This window comes from Micromys minutus, assembly GCF_963924665.1.
Source record: "Micromys minutus genome assembly, chromosome: 15".
Classification (NCBI taxonomy): Eukaryota; Metazoa; Chordata; class Mammalia; order Rodentia; family Muridae; genus Micromys; species Micromys minutus.
In genome coordinates this window covers 18,255,159-18,275,755 of record NC_137984.1, presented here as the reverse complement: position 1 = coordinate 18,275,755, position 20,597 = coordinate 18,255,159, and the positions used below count along the sequence as shown (strand labels likewise).

Genomic DNA, 20,597 nt, shown 5'->3' with positions numbered 1-20,597 from the left:
CTGGTGGCTGAGTAGTATTCCATTGTGTAAATGTACCACAATTTTTGTATCCATTCATCTACTGAAGGACATCTGGGTTCTTTCCAGCTTCTGGCTATTATAAATAGAGCTGCTATGAACATTGTGGTGCATGTATCTTTGTTGTAATTTTTCATAAAATTTCAAATTCTTTGTATACTTTTTAAACTAAATGTCTAATTTACCTTACATCTTGACCTCCCATTTGGTTCCTGCTTACATGTTCTCTCTGTTTTTCATTCTTATTTTGCTGTCCAGATTTCTCTTTTGGTCTTTTCATATTTCATTTGAAGATTGTATAGTTTTGGTCAAGTAGTATAGTACAATGACTGCAGTACAATACACTCTTTTCTGATCATCAAAGTTCAGGCAAGAAGGGGGTATGAGAGTCAGAGTTAAGAAAGTCAGAGTTACTGAGAGAATGGGGTGTGGTGATGGGAAGACATATAACATAGTAGACTACACTTAGGAGACCACATTATGTTCAATTACAGAATCTGGGCCTCCTGGACACTGGGAATATGTCACTCCATGATCATAGCTTTGATTCACCAAATGTGAACTTTTGAACCACACAGGATAAAATAATAAATGCCTGTTGTGTGAAGTTATAAATTTTATGGGAAGCTATTATATTAGATTTAAAATTATTATAATTCAGGGATCAGAGAGATGGTTCATGGGTTATGTAAGTTCCTTCTCTTCCAAAGAACATATATATCATATGATATACAAATATATTTTATTTTAATTGGTAAATTTACACAAAGATCTTTTTGATGACTTTATTCAATAATAAAATCTTAAGCATATTATATATGTGATGGCCAGTTTAGGCTCCATATCTCTCCTTATTGTGAATGTTGTCATTTGTCTAGGGTCACTTCTCCTGAATCCTAGGCATTTCCATTGATTGGTTGGTTTCAACTTCATCCCCCAAAAAACCCAAACTTTAGACGTTTTCCCAACATACCCCTCCCTTATCTATCACTACATGATACTTCCTGTTTCCGTACTCACCCCCCTTTCACACCAGATTTGCATCTATTCTATTTCTGAATACCAGGGAGATTTATATGTCACCACTTGAGGCCTCCTTTCTTCTTAGCCTATGTGGATCTTTGGATTTCTGAATTATTATAAATTATTTTACAGTGAACATCTACTTGTAAGTGAATTTGTACTATGTCTTTATGCCTCTTGGTTTCCTAAATCAGAAACATTTTTTTAGTTCCTTCCATTTCATATCATCCATTTATTTTATCTTTAAGGACTTTTATAATTTTCAACATCATTTTATCATTTTATGCTTCAGTAATACTGGAATATACAGGGACGGCTGTAGTTAGATACTGGACTCTGGTGATGCCATATTGTCATGGATGTTGGTGATTATGTTTTACACTTCCATCTTGCATCTGTCTTGGGGATAAATACCACTCTAGGAGCCAATTTCTGAGTTTGTGGTTGGTGTATGGTGTTTTGTTTCTTGTCTTTGTTTCATCCTTGGTCTTCTGGTCTTTGTAGTCTATATTTTTGTGCCCAGATTGAACTTTGGTCAAGCAGAGAGTCTTGCTTAGATATGGTGGCTAGATTTCTAGTAGTTAGCATGGCATTTGGTCCATCTTTGTTCTTCTGACTGCCACAGCCTATACTTCAGTATACATTATCTATCCATCTATGTATAGGTTGGTGTATGCCAGTAAGGAGGAGGTGTCAGTGGCTTGGTTCATGACTTCCAGACTGCAAGAGTAGGGGAGTTAATGCAGCAGGTATGGCTCTTCCTCTTCTGACTGCCATGGCCTTCACCTGAGGAATGAATATGTACATAAATCGCAGGAGTGTGAGGATATAGGGTGGTCTTGCAGTGTAGGAATATGTTGGTCCCAGGAGAAAGCCCACCCAGGACTAATTTGAAAAGGGGAACATCATTGAACATAGAGGAAGCTTTGAAGACTGATGGTTTCTGGCATTCTTTCTCTCTGATTATACTAGATAGTTGCTTATACCTCATGAAAAATATCTTAAAAACCTTCCTGGCTTATTCTGTGTTTATAAACCAATGGTTTGGTTGATGAGTATCTGATTCTGAGCAGTGGACAAGTAAGTGAAAATGTTATTGCTATTCCTTCTCTAATCTGTTCAGGCATCTAGAACCCTCTCTGGTGAGGCTTGTTAACACACACACACACACACACACACACACACACACACACACACACACACATACCCACATTCTTACTGGACCTATCTGTCTGATCTGTCTGTCACAATTAGCTTGGCAAGCATTCATGCATGGCTACATGCATACATATAGATAGACATGTCAATATAGACAAAGGAATATATTTGGATGGATGGATGAATGGGGCAGAGGTCCCTAAAGCAAACAATCCAACAACATATGTCAGCAGAAACCAAATGGTTGTCAAGGTGTCAGAAAATTTGGTCATTTAGTTCTGAAAGTAGGGAGTAGGAGGATTCAGATTACTGATGACTGACTATCTTGCCTGTTCTGGCATATGTACCCTCCACATGAGCAGAGGGCCACTGCCCAAATAGGGGAGAGTAAATGGAATGGAGCAGGGGCAGTGTGTAGGGAAATGACTCAGTACCTAGGGTAATGGCTTCCAAACCAAGAGAGTGGTAAGTTCAGACTTTAGGTAGGGTTCTTGCCCTTTCTGGATGGAATGGCCTGCACCTGAATAGTGAATGCTCATCTGGGTAGTGGAAATAGGAGTGAGGGGAGAAAACTGGGTCAGTAGGTGGAGATTTGTGTTCTCTGTGAGAAAATTGTTTCTTTGAACTCTAAATCAAGGAAGTGGGGATGAAAGAGTTAAGACACCAAATGAGGCTCTTACCTCTTCTGCCTGAGGTTTTAATTCTTAATTAGAATGCATGTTATTAGGACCTGTATATGACATGGTCACTCTACCTGATAATGTAAATGTCATCATAAGGATCTTGCAATCAAATGTATACCTCATTATGCTTAAGCACTCATGTTTGTATCTCATTGGTGTAAAAGAATCACATAATCACATCTGACACTATTATAACAGAATTTACCTAAGCCACATTCACAGAAAATAAAATAGATGCAGACACTGATGAAAGGTAATCATTCCAAACAAAAGTAGGGCTTCAATCAGAATCCCACCCAGTTCCAAGTTTCTGTAATTCAATTTCCTCTTCTGTACTGTATTCTTGTATTAAATGTTCATATTAGAAGACCTATGCTCATGTTCATGCTGAGCTCTAATGAGTAAGGTTTTTCTGTTTTGTTTTTATCACACACTTGAGGAGTCCATGGCTTTTCATCTAGATGAGCACCAACTCTTCTTTTATTTTTTTTTCAGATATGGAAGAGTTGAAAGTGATTCAACCTGAGAAATCAGTTTCTGTTGCTCTTGGAGGGACAGCCACTCTGAATTGCACAGTGACATCCCTGTTGCCTGTGGGGCCCATCAGGTGGTTCCGAGGTGTAGGACAAAGTAGACGCTTGATATTTAGTTTCACAGGAGAACACTTTCCCAGAGTAACACAACTTGCAGATTCTACAATGCGAAACAACATGGACTTTTCTATCAGCATCAATAATGTCACTCTTTCTGATGTGGGTACCTACTACTGTGTGAAGTTTTGGAAGGAAGCTGTTAGACCTGACACTGAGTTTCAGTCAGGAGGTGGCACTGAGCTATCAGTATTAGGTAAGTACTATATTTTCCTTTCCTTTTTTTTTTAAATTAGATACTGCCTGTATTTATATTCAAAATGTCATCTCCTTCCCCCACTCTGCTTTTATCCCCCCCCCCTGCACTTGTCTATTGGAAGGTGCACTAATAACCCTCTCCATCCCATTGCCTTGGCATTCTCCTTCCTTGGGAAACATGCCCTCCCAGGCTCAAATGGACGAGGGTCCTATCAAAGGGGACAATAATGTCTATTAAATAAATATTAGTATTTAATCAATCACTTGTTAGATGTCAAATGAATTTTGACTTTAACATGTGTAACTTCTCCACCCACATGTACTATGATCTTAATCTTACCAAAGGCTTGGTTGCTAGAATCTTGGCAGTGTCAGATCAGCCAGAAATTTCCAATAAACTGTGACTGGCTATCCACCCTCAAACTTGTAGGGGCATTGGTTGTGCTGGTATTTTTATAGCCTGACTTTAAAAATCACTTGTTTACCTTCATGACTAGCTGGTTACTAAAGAAGGAATCATATATGTACAAACACAATTGTGTATGAGAATTGTCAAATGCAACCTGTTACACAGTATAACCTCAGCACAACACATACAGGGCACACTCTCTTCCTCCCAAAAATCCAGCACTATGTGTGATTTTAAGACCAGATGTTATTTTTGTCTAATCAGTGGCCTTGCATCATATCCTTTGAAATTAAAAATTTAAAAATAATCTAGGTATGGCTTCATTGATAGATAGTGATCTCTGTTTTTTACTTCAGACTAAGTACAAATGACATTTACAAATGGAAATGCAGATAATTAATCTCTCAATTTAAAAAATTTTTGGCATTGACTAGACACAAGGCATATAGATACAAAAAAAGAAGGAAAGGAAGGAAGGAAGAAAAAAAAAGAAAGGAAAAAATAAATGAATGAAAAGAAGAAGGAAAACAACTAGGTAAATGAGGAAGGATTTCAGCTTTGTGGCAATTTTGTTTTATATGTATCTTTGTGGCTTGCAATATTTGTAAATCTATGAATATTTACCTTAGACTGTCAAGGTTTCATGAGGAGGCCAGCAGGAATATGTGATACAAAATTTGAAATACATTGGTAATTGCTTTACTTGGCCTTAATTGTTCCTAAACTGCCTTCTTTTCTCCTGGGTATTTTTACTATCCTATGGAGACACAAAACATGTGATATCATAGAGACATCTCAAGAGTCCAGGTTAGTTTGGAATGCTTGCCTTCCTACAGTGTTGATCTCTTCTTAAACTTTCTTCAACTTTTACCTAATTTAACCCTAGGGGTCAACAGCATCTGTCCATTTGTTGGGTATAAATACCTGCATATGAGTCTTTCAGGTCCTTGTTGGGTCTTTCAGAGAGCCACCATGATAGGACCCTTTTTGTGACTACACCATAGGCTCATTAATAGTGTAAGAAATTGAGGCCTCCCCAGAGCTAGATAAAACATTGGGCCTGTTGCTGGATCTCCTTTTTCTCAGGTTCTTCTTTATTATTGTCCATGCAGTTCTTACAGGCAGAAACAATTATGGGTCATAGTTTTTGACTGTGGCCTGGCAAACACATCCATCATTTTCTGCTGGACGTGGGCTCTACAAATTCCCTCTGATTGTAGGGCACTTCATCTATGCCCCTTCCCCCTTGAGTCCTGAGAATCTTCCGTCTTCCAGGTCTCAGGTACATTCTGGAGAGTCCTCTTCACCTCCTGCCTTCCAAGGTTGCCTGTTTCTTTGCATTCTGCTGGGCCTCAGGTATTTAGTCCTATTTTCCCCCACGCAATAGCTTATCATCATCCCCCTTCACCCCCTTTCCACTCTGGCACCCATGTTTCTCCTTCTATGTTTCTTTCTATAATTGTTTTCTTTTCCCTCCTGAATGGGATTGAAGCATCCTTACTTGGGCTCTTTGGCTTCTAATTTTTCTAATTGTTTGTGGATTATGTACTGGGTATTCTGGACATATAAAAAACGAATACCCACTTATTTGTGAGTATATACCATGCATGTCCTTTTGGGTCTGAGTTACCTCACTCAGGATAGTATTTTCTAATTTCATCAATTTGCCTGCAAAATTCATGATGTGTTTGTTCTTCTTAGTATTCCATTGTGTAAATTTACCACATTTTTTGTATCCATTATTCTGTTGTGGACATCTCAGTTGTTTACAGCTTCTGGCTATCACAAACAAAGCCTCTAAGAGCATAATGGAACATGTGTCCCTGTGGCCTGGTCAGGTGTCTTTTAAGGTATATTCCCAAAAGAGATTTTGCTGGTCGTCAGGTAGATCTATTTCCAATTTTTCTAAGAAAGCTTTAAATTGATTTCCAGAGTGGTGTTTCCAGTTTGCAATACCACCAGCAATGGAGGAATTTTACTCCTTCTCAACATCCCTGCCAACATGTGCTTGTCAACTGAGGTTTGATCTTAGCTATTCTGATGTGTATAAGGTGGAATCTCAGGGTGGTTTTTATTTGCATTTTTCTGATCACTAAAGGCTTTGAATACCTCTTTAGTTTTTCTCAGCCATTCAAGATTTATGCTGTGAATTCTCTGTTTAGTTCTATACCCCATTTTTTGATTGGGTTGGTTTTTTTTTGTGTGTGTGTGGTTAGCTTCTTGAGTTCTTTATACATATTGAATATTAGTACATTATTGGATGTCCAGTTCATCAAGATTTTCTCCCAATATCTAGGCTGCCAATTTGCTGTATTGACTATATCTTTGGCTTTATAGAAGCATTCCAGTTTCATGAGGTTCCATTTTATCAATTTTTTAATTGAACAACTTTATTTAAAAAACAGAGATAAATGTACAGATTTAAAGGCATTTTTGCATGAAAGTATATGTATACATTTTTCCAGTACTTGATTTTTTTAAAGGTTTGATAGTATGCCTTAACATCTCACTAGTTATAATGAGCATAAAGTACATGGAAAACAAGATGTAACCTGGAAATAGTCAAAGTTTTCTTGATGTGTAAAGATTAAGTACAGTGATTTTTCTTTACTTATTTTTTGGCCTTTGTTTTTCTTTAATTTCCTATAGTCTGTAAGTTGTTTCTGGAGTGTTCAGAGCTTTCTGGCGTTAGTATCCAATTATCAGTGTCTGCATATTATGTTTGTTCTTTTGTGACTGGGCTACCTCACTCAACATGATATTCTCTAGATGCATCTATTTTCTTAAGAATTTCATAAAGTCATTGTTTCTGATAGCTGAGTAGTACTCCATTGTGTAGATATACCACAATTTTTATATCCATTCATCTACTAAAGGGCATCTGGGTTCTTTCCAGGTTCTGGCTATTATAAATAGAGCTGCTATGATCATTGCTGTGCATGTGTCTTTGTTGTATGTTGGAGTTTCTCTGGAGTATATACCCAAAAGTGGAATAACTGGGTCTTCAGGTAGTACTATGTCCAATTTTCTGAGGAATCACCAGACTGATTTCCAGAGTGGTTGTACCAGTTTACAACCCCACCAACAGTAAAGAAGTGTTCCTCTTTCACCACATCCTTGCCAGCATATGCTGTCATCTGAATTTTTGATCTTAGCCATTCTGGTTGGCGTGAAGTGGAATCTCAGGGTTGTTTTGTTTTGCATTTTCCTGATGGCTAATGATGTCAAGCACTTTCTTTGATGCTTCTCAGCCATTCGATATTCCTTAATTGAGAGCTTTTTGTTTAGCTCTTTATCCCATTTTTTAATAGGGTTGTTTGATTTCCTGGTGTCTAACTTCTTGAGTTCTTTGTATACCTTGGATATTAGGCCTCTATCAGATGTGGGGTTGGTAACAAACTTTTCCCAATCTGTTGGCTGCCATTTTGTTTTCATGACAGTGTCCTTAACCTTACAGAAACTTTACAATCTCATTAAGTTCCATTTGTCAATATTTGACCTTAGAGCACGAGCCATTGGTGTTTTGTTCAGGAAATTTTCTCCTGTGCCTATAAGTTCTAAGGTTTTTCCTATTTTCTCTTTTAATAATTTAAGTGTACCTGGTTTAATGTGGAGATATTTGATCCACTTGCCCTTGAGCCTTGTATAAGGAGATAAGAAAGGGCCTATTTTCATTCTTCTGCATACTGAGTTCCAGTTGGACCAATACCATTTGTTGAGGAGGCTTTCTTTTTTCCCTTGAATGTTTACAGCTCTTTTGTCAAAAATCAGGTGACCATATATGTGAAGGCTCATTTCTGGATTGTCTATTCTATTCCATTGATCCACATGCCTATTTCTGTACCAGTACCATGCAGTTTTTAGCACAATTGCCTTGTAATCTTGCTTGAGGTCAGAGATAGTGATTCCTTCAGATTTTGTCTTAGTTTTGAGGGTGGATTTCACTCTTCTATGTCTCTTGTTATTCCAGATGAAATTGCACTTTGTTATTTCCAGCTTTATGAAGAATTGTGTTGGAATTTTGATGAGGATTGCATTGAATCTGTACATTGCTTTTGGTAAGATAGCCATTTTTAAAATGTTGATCCTTCAAATTCATGAGCATTGGAGATCTTTCCATTTTTTTGCGATCTTCCTTGATTTTCTTCTTTAGAGATTTGAAGTTCTTGTCATACAGGTCCTTTATTTGCTTAGTTAGAGTCACACCAAGATATTTCATATTTTTTGTTACTATTGTGAAGGGTATCTTTTCCCTAATTGTTTTCTATGCATGTTTGCCCTTTGAGTAGAGGAAGACTACTGATTATTTTGAGTTAATTTTATATCCAGCACTTTGCTGAACTTGTTTGAGGCTCATGTGTTTATAAATGTGTGGTCTTATTTCTGGGTCTTTAATTTTATTGCATTGATCAATGCATCTTTCTCAGTACCAACTCCATGCAATTTTTATCCTTATTGATCTGTGGTATAGACCCTGATCTACACAGTTTACATTTTTTCATGTTTTCCAGCAATTGTTTCCATCAGGCTGTTTTATTTCACTATGGTTCTTTCATTCTCCCAAATCTGGATTTTTCAGTATGCTTAAATCTAAACAAAAAAGTCTGTGAACTCTCTTTCTTTCCATTTATCCTCCTCTTTCATATGTATGTCCTTTTTTTTTTTTTTTTTTTTTTTTTTTTTTTTTGCTATTCCTAAGTACCTGATATACTGAAACCCTCTTGGTCCATGGACAGGCTCTCAGGGGTCATCCAAAGTATTAGCAATTAGAAGCATCTCTAGGTCCCAATAATCTTGTAACCTTCCCTAAGGAATAGTTCTCCCAGCATAGTAGGAACTGTATTCTCTGACCCACAGGGTTCTGAAAACCAAGCATTTGACATAGAACCACACCTATTTTATCAAAGAGGACATAAATTATTTCATTGTGAAATTAATTATTATTGAACAAGTCCCAAGATTACAAATTTGGGTCAACTGAAAGCCACCTGTTCATGCAGTTTATACCATTTAGTAGTAATAGAAGGAAGTTATAAATCAAGAGTCTTAAAATCAGTTGGTGAAAATATGGAATGGGTGGGTTAATATTAGGCCGAAAAAAACAGGTAAGGATATTACATGGTAACTTGGTATCTTGGTTTGATGAAACTAATAATATGCCAAGTTAATATAGTCCAAAGGAAAACTAGTGCTTTGCATTTACACTCCAGATTGTTCACCTAAATTGTCACAAGCTGGTTTTAGGGAAAAAAGAAAATAATATATGGCCATTAAGAGGAATAAATATGATTCAAAATAATTGGCTCTGAATTTGCAACTTGCCAGAATTTATTCAAGTTCTAAAGATCCAATCACTCTTGTAAAACGTTCATTCTGAAAACTCATCCACTTTGTGTAAAATGTTGTTTGTAATTATAGGGCTATTAGTTGGAGACATGACATGGGGCCGATGAAAAAATGGAAATCTATTTCTTTCTTTTTTTCTACTATTCAATTTATATTTCTCTTGCTGCCCCCCTCTTAGTCACTCCCTTTCAAATCCTCTGCCCCACACCCCTACCCTCTTTTTAAAAGCAGATTGGGTTCTCTCTGGTAATCGTCCACTAACATGGCACATTGTATTTATGTGAGTCTATGTATTTTTTTCCCACTGTAGTCAGACAAGGAAGCCCAGCTATAAGAACATATCTCATGTTTACAGGAGAACATGACCCACATATTAGTCAAACTGTGTATCTGCTACTTATGTGCAGGGAGACCTAATTTCAGCACTGATATCCTTTTGTTGGTTTTTCAGACCCTCAGAGCCCCAACGGTTCAGGTTTGTTGAATGTCATTTTGCTCTGGAGTTCCCATACCCTTGGAGCCTGCAATCTTTCCTAGTATTCTTCCATAAGAATCCCCAAACTCCATCAGCTGTGGGTGTCTTTATCTGTTTCAGTCAGCTGCTGGGTGGATCCACTCAGAGGGCAACATGCTTCAGTTTGCAAGCATAACAGTATCATTAGTAGAGTTAGGGATTGGTGTTTGCCCATGGGATGGGTTTCAAGCTGGACTGCTTACTGGAAGGTCATTTCATAAGTCTCTGTTCCAATCACTCATTCTTGCATTTCTTGGATACAGGAAATAGTTTGGTGTTGGCCTCTACAAGTCCCATATCCCTAATATAGTGAATTACAAATAAAATCAACCCCATTGATTCTTTGATGCCTCCCTTATTCTAGGTCTTTGTCTCGTCACTGAGATATTCCCACATGCTCATTCCTATCAGTTGCAGATTTGCAATAATTTTTGTGTCCATCCTGCCATCTCTCCTGTCTTCCCCAAACCTGATCCTGAAGCCCTAGTACTTCTTCTTGCAAACCCCCCTCCCAAGTCCTTCCTGCCATCTCCCTTTTATGACGATTTTCTGTACACTTTTAAGTGATATTCATCCTTCTTCGATAGTGCCTTTGTTCTTGTTTAGCTTCTTTGTGTCTGTAGAGTATGACATGATACCTGTATTTTATAGCTAGTATCTACTGATAAGTGGGTGCATACCACACATGTCCTTTGGGGACTGGGATACTTCACTCAGGATGATATTCTGAAGTTTCATCCGTTAGCCTACAAAATTCATAATGACTTTTTTTTACAGCCAAATAATATTCCATTGTGTAGATTTACCATATACGTGGATGTACAAATTTGCATTCTGACCAACAAGGAAGTGTTTCCCTTCTTCCTTTTCCTTGCCAGCATGTTCTGTCTCTTGAATTTTCTTTAGGTTTTCTAATGGGTTTAAGATGGAACATCAGAGTTGATTTTATATGTATTTTCCTTACGACTAAAGATTTTGAATGTTACTTGAAATGTTCCTCAACTATTCCAGAGTCCTTTGTTGAGAATTCTGTTTAGCTCTATATACAGTTTTTAATTGTTACATGTTTTGCTAGTGAGTATCTTCTTGTGTTCTTTGTAAATTTTTAATATTTCCCTTTTGTCAGCCATTGGGTGTTAAAGAACCTTTCCCAGTATTTAGACTACTGTTTTGTTCTATTGCTAATGTCCTTTTGCTTACAGAAGCCTTGCAGTTTCATAAGATCCATTTGTCAGTTGGTCTTAGAGCCTGAGATGTTGGTATTCTGTTTAAGAACTTGTCTTCAGTATCTATGTGTTCAAGCGTATTTACCAGTTTATTTTCTATGAAATTTGCTGTATTCAGTTTTATGTAGGGTTCTTTGGTCCACTTGAAGTTAAGTTTTGTGCAGGGTGATAAATGTACATGTATTTTCATTAATCTACACTTAGACAACGTTTTTACCATGTATTTTAAGATGAATTAATTTATTTAGTGGAAAAATAGAACACACTCAAACTCTGCAGAGCTTTGTTGAGCTTAGAAGTCAACCAACTTGGTCAAGAATACACCGCTGATAAGATTTTTCTAATGGATTCTTCTGCGTCTTGATTTTCAGAAGTGAAAATATCATGCATTCCTAAAGTCACTGTAGCTGTGCTCCTTGGATCCAAACTACTGCTGATAATTGCTGTCACTGTCATTTACATGCACAAGAAGCAAAATGCCTGAATGTAAGTTATGAGAGATAGAGATATATTAGTTAAATTTCTATTACTATGAAAAATTCCATGAATAAAATAGTTTGTAGATGAAAGATCTTATTTGGCCCCTTACTATTTCAGTATGTTATCAGTCCATCATGCTGGAGAGTATTGGCAGCCAACACAGAGTGCTGAGTGCTCACATTCTTAAGCAGAGCATGATCCAGATTGAATAAAATGGAATTGTAAAATGCATTTAATCTCTAAGTGTATTATCTTTAATGTAATTCCTCTGGTAATGCTGTATCTCCTAAATCTTTGAAAACTACCACTAACCGGGAACTAAATTTCACATATTCTACCTAGTATATATGGAACAATTCATATTCAAAATACCAGATGTATATTAGTATATGGAGTAACACAGGAGGAGCAGGATCAACAGGAGTGCCATGCCATTCATCACACAAAGTTAAGACATCTTTTCAAGAATCTCGTGATACCTTTTGACACATAACCTACCAAAACGTCTGTTTATGATTTTACAATTCTTCAGTTAATAGGAAGTAGAGGTCCCCAAAGTATCCTAGAAGCTGTGATGACAATATGCTTAGGGAAAAGGTATGGTGTATTGGACTCAGAACTCATGTTTGAGGTGATTACACTAAAATACGTGGAGTGCATGATAAAGATCAATCTAGGTTAGGTGCCAAAGTTTTAGATATTTCAGATAGCCTATAAAAAATAATTGTTTCTACTTTTATTATCTGTGGTCATGAGGGATAGACTCAGAAGACTGCATGATTCAGGAGCTAGACTAAAACATATTACTTTGTTGACATAGACAACTCATTCATTCAGGACAGGAGCGCTAGTGGGAGATCTGAATCATGGACACTATAGTACTAAGATAATGTGTCCACGATGAAAGAAGTATCCAGTCATAATTGACTCTCCGTAGTTTTCCCTTTATACCTCCACCTCATTGGAGCCTAAATATCTGCCATTGCATTTCTTGTAGAGACTCGACATGGAAAAAGATCTGATGAGAAGCCATTAAAGACTGTTCTGAAGGATACCATTAGAAGAACAACTTCAACTCAGAATTTCTTCTTCTTCTGCATATGTCTTGCTAGCCTAGTGCCTTAATGTTGTGTATATATTGAGTTGTATTCTTGGTGTCCTTATTTTCATGATTAAAAGAATTTAAGGATGTACATGGTAATTAATATTCTTGGCTATCAATTTGACTATAACTGGAATGAACTACAATTCAGAATTGGAGGGCACATCTACTGAAAAGGATCTGGAGATACCTGTTCTTCCTTGGCTTAATGTTGATGATAGGATTTTAAAGCTCAGGGAAATTTCAATGCTGGAACAAATACATTATATAAAACCTGTACTGACTGGTGTTGTGTCAACTTGATATAAGCTGGAGTTATCATAGAGAAAAAAAAAGCCTCAGTTGAGAAAATGCCTCCATGCGATCCAGCTGTAAGGAATTTTCTGAACTAGTGATCAAGGAGCAAAGGCCTAGCCCATTGTGGTTGGTCCATCCCTGAGATGGTAGACCTGGGTTCTGTAATAAAGCAAGCTGAGCAAGCCAGTAAGTAACATGCCTATGTGGCCTCTGCTTCAGCTTTTATCTTTTGGCCTGCTGGAGTTTGAGTCCTGAATTTCTTTTGTGATGAACAACAATGTGAACAGTGCAAGCTGAATAAACCCTTTCCCATCCCACTTGCTTCTTGGTCATGATATTTTGTGTAGGAATAGAAACCCTAAGTCAAAACCTAACCCACCCCAATGGAAATGACCAGTAGATATGTCCTTCATGAATATTATAAGGACAAACTTATTACAGAGGCACAAGTGCCTTTGAAGAGTTTTGTAATTGCCATTTTTCTTGTAACCAACCTTAGGTTTGGAGATACTATTACTAAATTGAATGAGTTAAATGCAGTGGTTTTAATTAGGCCCGTAGAAAGTGAGAGCCAGGTGGCAATATTGAATCACCACAGATAAGGTGATCATAGTTATTGAAATGGGCAGTGTATTCATAATGACTTAGACCTTAATGATCAGCACAGAAAAGGAGAAATTTAAAATAGCATGACTTGTATGGATCTTTGGTAGTGGTTAATCAATGATGGTGTTTCTAGACATGAAATAGATAGAAAGTCTACTGTATATCTCTTTGCTCTGTATAAGCAGAAACAACCTAAATCAAATGAAAGAAAGGAAGAAAGGCTTCACTAGAGTATTGCAAAAGTTAATCTTGTCCATTGAATAAATTTTCAGACTTGTGCCAGTTTGCAGACTCAGAACTCCTTGAATGAATCCAAAATGCTCTGAAGATTTGATAAGACACCTAAAAGTTTTATTCTTAACCTTTTTCTTCTTTATCAGGGGATCAGTGGCCTTTTACAAGTGTAACTATACTGGGGAAAAGGAAATAATCAGACATTCTAGTGTCTATTGAAATCTGGTTCTGAATTGACACATCCCAGGAGATTCCCAGAAACATTATTGCCCTCCAGTAGAAGTACAGGCTTATGGAGGTTGGTGATTAATGGAGCTTTGGCTGATATCTGCATCACAGAATGTTGGATTGCTGTTCAAACACATTTATCTGGTCACAGAATGTAGAATTGGTATAGATATACTTAGAAGTTGTCAGTATTCTCAGTTGGTTTCCTGACCCATGGAGTGAAGTCTATTTTGGACGGAAAAACTAAATGGAAGCCTGTAGAGTTGCTTCTACCCAATAAAATAGTAAACAAATGTCAGTATCTCATTCTGGCAGTAATTGCAGAAATTATTCTCACCATCAAAGACTTGAAAGAAGCAGAGGTGCTGGTTGCCTCCTACCACATCTCCCTTTCACTCTTCTATCTGGATAGTGCAGAAGACAGCTGAATCATGGAGAATGAGAGTTGACTATTGAAAAACAGTCAGGTAGAAACACCAATTCCAGCTCCTGTACCAGATGTAGTTTTGTTACTTGTGCAAATCAACACATCTCCTGGTAACTGGTATGCAGCTATTAAACTATCAGACGGATTTTTCTTAGTACCTGTATATAAGTACACACAGCAGCAGTTTGCTTTCAATTGGCAAAACCAGTAGTTTAAATTTACAGCTTTGCCTCAAAGATACATTAACTCTCCCGCTCTGTGTCATAACTTATTTAGAAGGGATCTTGATCCTTGTGTCTTCCACAAAATATCACATTGGTGCACTATATGAATGACATATTGATTGGACCAACTGAGTAGGAGGTAGCAACCATTTTGTACTCATTAGTAAAACTTATGTATATAGGAGGATGAGGAATACATTCAACCAAAATTCAGGAACCATCAACCTTAGTGAAATTCATAGGAGTCCAGTGGTGTGAGGCACACAGAGATATTGCTTCCAAGGTAAAAGATAAGTTATTGCACCTGGCCCTTTTCCACCACCAAGAATGATACACAATATTTAAAAGGTTTATGTGGATTCTGGAGACAGCACATTGCTCATTTGGGTGTTTTACTAAGGCTCATGTAAGAAGTGACTTGGAAAGCTGCTATCTTTGTGTGGGGCCTTGAACAGGAGAAGGTACTCCAATAGACCCAGGCTGCTTTTCAGGCTGCTCTACTATTTAGACCATATGACCCAGCAGATCCAGTGGTACTTGAGGTGTCAGTGACAGGCTGAAATGTTTTCTGCTTTCTCTGGCAGGCCCATGTAGGTGAATCACAGAAAACACCTTTTGGATTTTGGAACATAGCTATACCATCATCTGCAGACAACAATTCTCCTGTCAAAAAACATCTCTTAGCCTGCTATTGGCCCTTAGTGGAAACTGAATATTTGACAATAGAACATCAAGTTACCATGCAAGTTTAATTGCCCTTCATGAACTGAGTATTATCAGACCTTTTAAGTCTTAAAGTAGGATGTGCACAGAGGCAGCCTAATACCAAAAGAAAATAGTATATGTGCAATTGGGCAGAGCATGTCTTGAAGAGCCAAGCAAATTACAAATAGATGTTCCTTGAATGCCTATGGTTTCTAATTCTGTTACAAGGCAATCTACTGCAAAGCATGCACCCCTAGTTTCAGAAGGCATTCCCTATGTTTGGCTAAGAGAAAAGAAAAAGCCTACTATCCTGGTAACTGACTGTTCTCCACTTTATGCAGGCATCACCCAGAAGTGGACAGCTCCAGCATTACAAGCACTTTCTAGGACAACCATGAAAGATATTGGTGAAGGAAAACCTTCAAATTGGGCAAAATTATGGGAGGTACACATGCTATTACACTTTTTGGAAAAAGAAATGAACAGATATAAGATTGTACAATAATTCATTGGCTGTTCCCAATGGATTGGCCGAATGGTCAGGGATTTTAAAAGATCACAAGTGGAAAATGGTGAGAAAGTCTTCTGGGGTACACATATGTGGATTGATCTCTTCAAATGGGCAAAGGATGTGAAGATATTTGTGTCTCATGTAAATTCTCACAAAAAGGTGAGTTCATCTGATGGTGAGTTCAGGAATTTACTGACTAGAAACTAGCATCACAGTGACTACAATTAATTTTAAATTTTCATTTAACAATATTACTATAGTGTAGAACAATTGTTTGATTTGCAATTTGTTGCTACAGACCAAGCCATATCCAATATTCTGAGTATATATCATAATGAACCCTGAGTTTCTGCTCACATAAAGTATATTCATTAGTCTTTGTTGACTTACTATGAGGTATGATTGTTAGGGATTTTGTTACTCATGACTGCAAATATCCTCTTACCGTCTGGATATATTTTCCTCTCAGTATAAATAGCAATGGCATAGAAGGCCAAAATTCAATCATGTAATACATCTCCATTATTTTTTTGTTTTGTGTATGAAATTATGGCATTGGAAAAATTTTATGGACAATTGCTAATGTGACAAAAATGTTTTCAAAATTTGGTTACATTTGTTAACTTTCATATGCTTCAAGTACAACACCATCATATTAAAATAGAAGTATTTCACCTTAGCAAAAATGAAACACATGAGTTCTGAAACCCAAGGGGAAAGACATCACAATGGCTAAAACAGCATTTGGTTCAGCTTTGCTGGATTTTGTCAAAGAGATGTGCTGACATCATGGCTTTTGTCATATTTTTACCAGACATGGCTGTGCCACCCATTGGGTAGCGTAAAGTAGGAAATTGCTCAATTGAGGTTTCCCGTTTTCAGCTGTTGAGCTCACAGCCAAGATTTGACAGTTGCACACACTGAAAAACCAAAGGAAAAAGTGGTGTTCATTTAATCAAGTATTTATTTTATTTATTAACATTTCAAGTGTTATTTTCCCTACCCTGTTTCCCCTCTGCAAAATCCCTATCCTGTCCTCCCTCCCCTGCCTGTACAAGAAGCTTTTCTACCCACTCATGCACCCACTCCTACCTCTGCACCCTAGCGTTCTCCTATGCCTGGTCCTTGAGCCTCCACAGCACCCATTTAATGCCTGAGAAGCAGAGACTAAAACACAAACTAAAGAATACATATAGGGGGACACATGGCTCCAGCTGGATGTGCCTTAGATGGCAAAGAGTTCTTACACCTGGGTGACATGAAGGAAATTGGATTTTGAGGGATAGGTCTCCTGCTCATTTTTTTGATACACATATATGAATTTGGTTAAAACACTTATACCTCTCTTTCCATAGTTCCTGTCTTCATATAGTAAGAATTGAAATATATTGTTTTTCTATCTAAAACAGACTTTGACTTCATTTTGTCAATGTGTCTTGCCTGTCTCAAAATGCAACCTATTCAATATTCTTGGCAGTAAATCCTTTCAAACTCCATTAATCATATACTAACTAATATATTTCCATTTACTATCTAGAAGAAATAAAATGATATGACCTAATACCCTGGAAAGGCAATTTAAAAAATCATGGTTTATTGAGTTTATATCTCTAGATTACAGATTATCATTGCAAACTTCAAGGTGGCAAGATATTGAAGCAGGGTGTCACATTATATCCACAGACAGTAGCTGAGCCCAATAAATTAATACAAGCATGCTAGTATTCATCTGGCTCTCTCCAATTTATACCTCAAGATGCCCTGTGTTAGACAGTATTTTATACAAAATTAAGATGAATTTTCCAAATAAGTTAACTAAAGATAATTTCTCACAGATGGGCTCAGATACAGTCAAACTTCAACAGTTCTCCATAGATGTCTGTGTGGCTTCCTTTATCTGTGAGAAGTTGGCAATTAATACTAATTATCACATAGTTTCCTGTACTTTTGTAAGGAAAGACTCCCAAGTTTCAACTGGACTATATTTACCCTGATACCAAGAAAGGATATATAAGGGATCATCCTGAGAGAACAGCTGGTTTACTCCAGCATTGAGTTGTTCTTACAAATATTATATGGGCCCAACTGAGAACTTTTAAGCGACACTGGGAATGTATATGGCACAAATCAAAAACAACTAGGATGTTAGGTGTTTGCTAAACATTATGTCTTACTTGATTCTAACTGTTATGTTACCAAGGCAAGATAATTGAGACAACAAGGCTTCAGATAATGGTTAAGAGAAATAGAAAGAATTTTGTTATGTATATCTGATTCTGACTAAAAACAAATGAAAAACACAAAATCCTTTCTTGCAGCTGCATGTAACATTGTTTATTTCAAAATAAAAGTATGGTTCCTGTTTTTACAAAACATTGGTATGACTCTTATACAGAAGAAGTCACAGTACTTCCTTTCTCTACATATAAGAACCTGGAATCTCATGAGAACGGATCTTGGTTACAACAGGGTTTTTAACTCCAACCATGCTTCTCCTAGATGCCTGTGCCCACATTCGTCACAGTGTCCTGCTGTTGATGCTGCTTCTGGGACTTAATGGTGAGCATTCTCCAGCAATAGAAGAATCTCCCTTCCTCTTGGCTTACTATTGAAAGTAAAGGACTCCAGTTAATTACCTGGACTGTAACAGGAGAGATGGTCAGAGTATTGTCTCACATAAAAGATCCAGAATACTTAGTACAACTGGCACGTGAGGTTATAGCTTTGATAAATAGAGTATTAATGACTCATCCATTACATTTTCTCCATATCCCTGTTCTTCTTGACCTTCTCCAATGAGCTTTAATTCTTTCTTTTTATGACAAATGGAATTAGTGATATTCTGCAGGGTGCCTGTATGTTTTCAGGTTTTTCTTTTCTTTCTTTTTTAATTGACTATTTTTTTTTTTTTTACATTTCAATTGTCCTTTCCCTTTTCTGGTTTCCCTAAACAAAATCACTATCTCTTCGCCCCTGGCTCTGAGTCTATAAAGGAGCTCCCGCATCCACCTATCCACTCCCACCTCACTACATTATCATTCCCTTATATTGGGGCACTGATCCTCTGCAGGACCAAGGGGAACTCTACCCATTGATGCCAGAAAAATAATCCTCTGCAACATAAGCAGGTGGAGCTGTGGGTTCAGCCGTGTGTACTTTTTGGATGGTGGTTTAGTGCCTGCAAGTTCTGGGGTGGGGTTGTGGTTTGTTGATATTGCTGTTCATCCTATCGTGTTGAAAACCCGTTCAGCTTCTTCAGTCTTCCCTCTAACTCCGTCATTGTGGTCCATATGCTCAGTCCAGTGGTTGTCTGTGAACATCTGCATCTGTATTGGTCAGGCTTTGGCAGAGTCTCTCAGGGGACAGCTATATCAAATTCCTGTCAGCAAGCACTTCTTGGCATCAGAAATAGTGTCTGCCTATTGTGGCTGCATATGGAATAGATCTGTAAGTGGTATAGTCTCTGGATGGCCTTTCCTTCTGTCTCTGCTCCACTCTCTGTCCTTGCATTCTCTTTAGACAGGAAAAATTCTACGTTAATATTTTTGAGATGGGTGGGTGGCCCCATTCCTCAATCTGGGCCTGTGCATAACTTCTGGATATGGTCTCTACAGGTTCAGCCTTGTTTGTGTATTTTGGCTTATGCTATTTTCTCTGGTTCCTGGGAGCCTCTTGTTTTCTTGAAACTGTGAATTTTCAGTTGCTACCCCCAATTCTTAATCCCCATAGGTTGCACACCTCCTTTTAATTTCCTGCCTTTTGTAATCCTCCCTCTCTCCTCCTGAACATAATCCTGTTCCTCTTTATTTCCCTCCTCCCCCAGGTCTCTCCTTCCCATTCTCTACATGACCTAATCATTTTGTTCCACCTTCTATATAGGCCTGAAGCCTCCACACTTTGATATTCCTTATTTTTGGGCTTTATGTGGTCTGTAAATTGTATTGTGTAATTGTATGCTGAGCTTGTTGACTAATATCCACTTATCTGTGAGTACTAGACATATGTGCTCTTTTGTGACTAGGTTACCTCCCTCAGGATGATATTTTCTAGTTCTATCCATAACTTCAATTTTGATGAAGTTATTGTTTTTACTTATTTTTATATTTTTATAGTTTTATTATTTTAATTTTTTTAATTGAACAACTTTATTTTAAAAAACAAAGGTAAATGTACAGATTTTAAGCATTTTTGCATAAAATTATATGAATACATATTTGTCAGTGCTTGGCCTTTTTTTTTTTAAAGGTTTGATAGTGTGAATTAAGATACTACTAGTTACAATGAACATAAAGTACATGTAAAACAGGATGTAACCTGGAATTATTCAAAGTTTTCCTGGTGTATAAAGATTAAGCATAATGTTTTTTTGTTCTTTTTTTATTCATAATGGTATTTTATTTTATTTTTTAAACGACTTTATTTTACAAAACAAAGATAAATGTACAGATTTTAAACATTTTTTGCTTAAAATTATACATTTTTGTCAGTACTGTTTTTTCAGACATTAAAATAATTTTTACATAAAACTATGTGAATATATTTTTTAGTCAGTACTTGA

At 37.1% G+C, this 20,597-nt stretch overlaps 1 protein-coding gene across 1 annotated transcript in view; it reads left to right on the top strand.

The window, feature by feature from the left end:
* LOC308430509 (signal-regulatory protein beta-2-like) overlaps positions 1-12,827 on the top strand; it is a 34,412-nt gene extending 21,585 nt beyond the window's left edge. The window contains exons 3-5 of the mRNA XM_080929652.1: positions 3,378-3,728; positions 11,597-11,711; positions 12,703-12,827. Of these exons, the coding sequence (XP_080785778.1) occupies positions 3,378-3,728; positions 11,597-11,709 (464 nt within the window). The 3' untranslated portion in view covers positions 11,710-11,711; positions 12,703-12,827. The remainder of the gene's footprint in view (positions 1-3,377; positions 3,729-11,596; positions 11,712-12,702) is intronic.
* Positions 12,828-20,597: the final 7,770 nt, after the last annotated feature.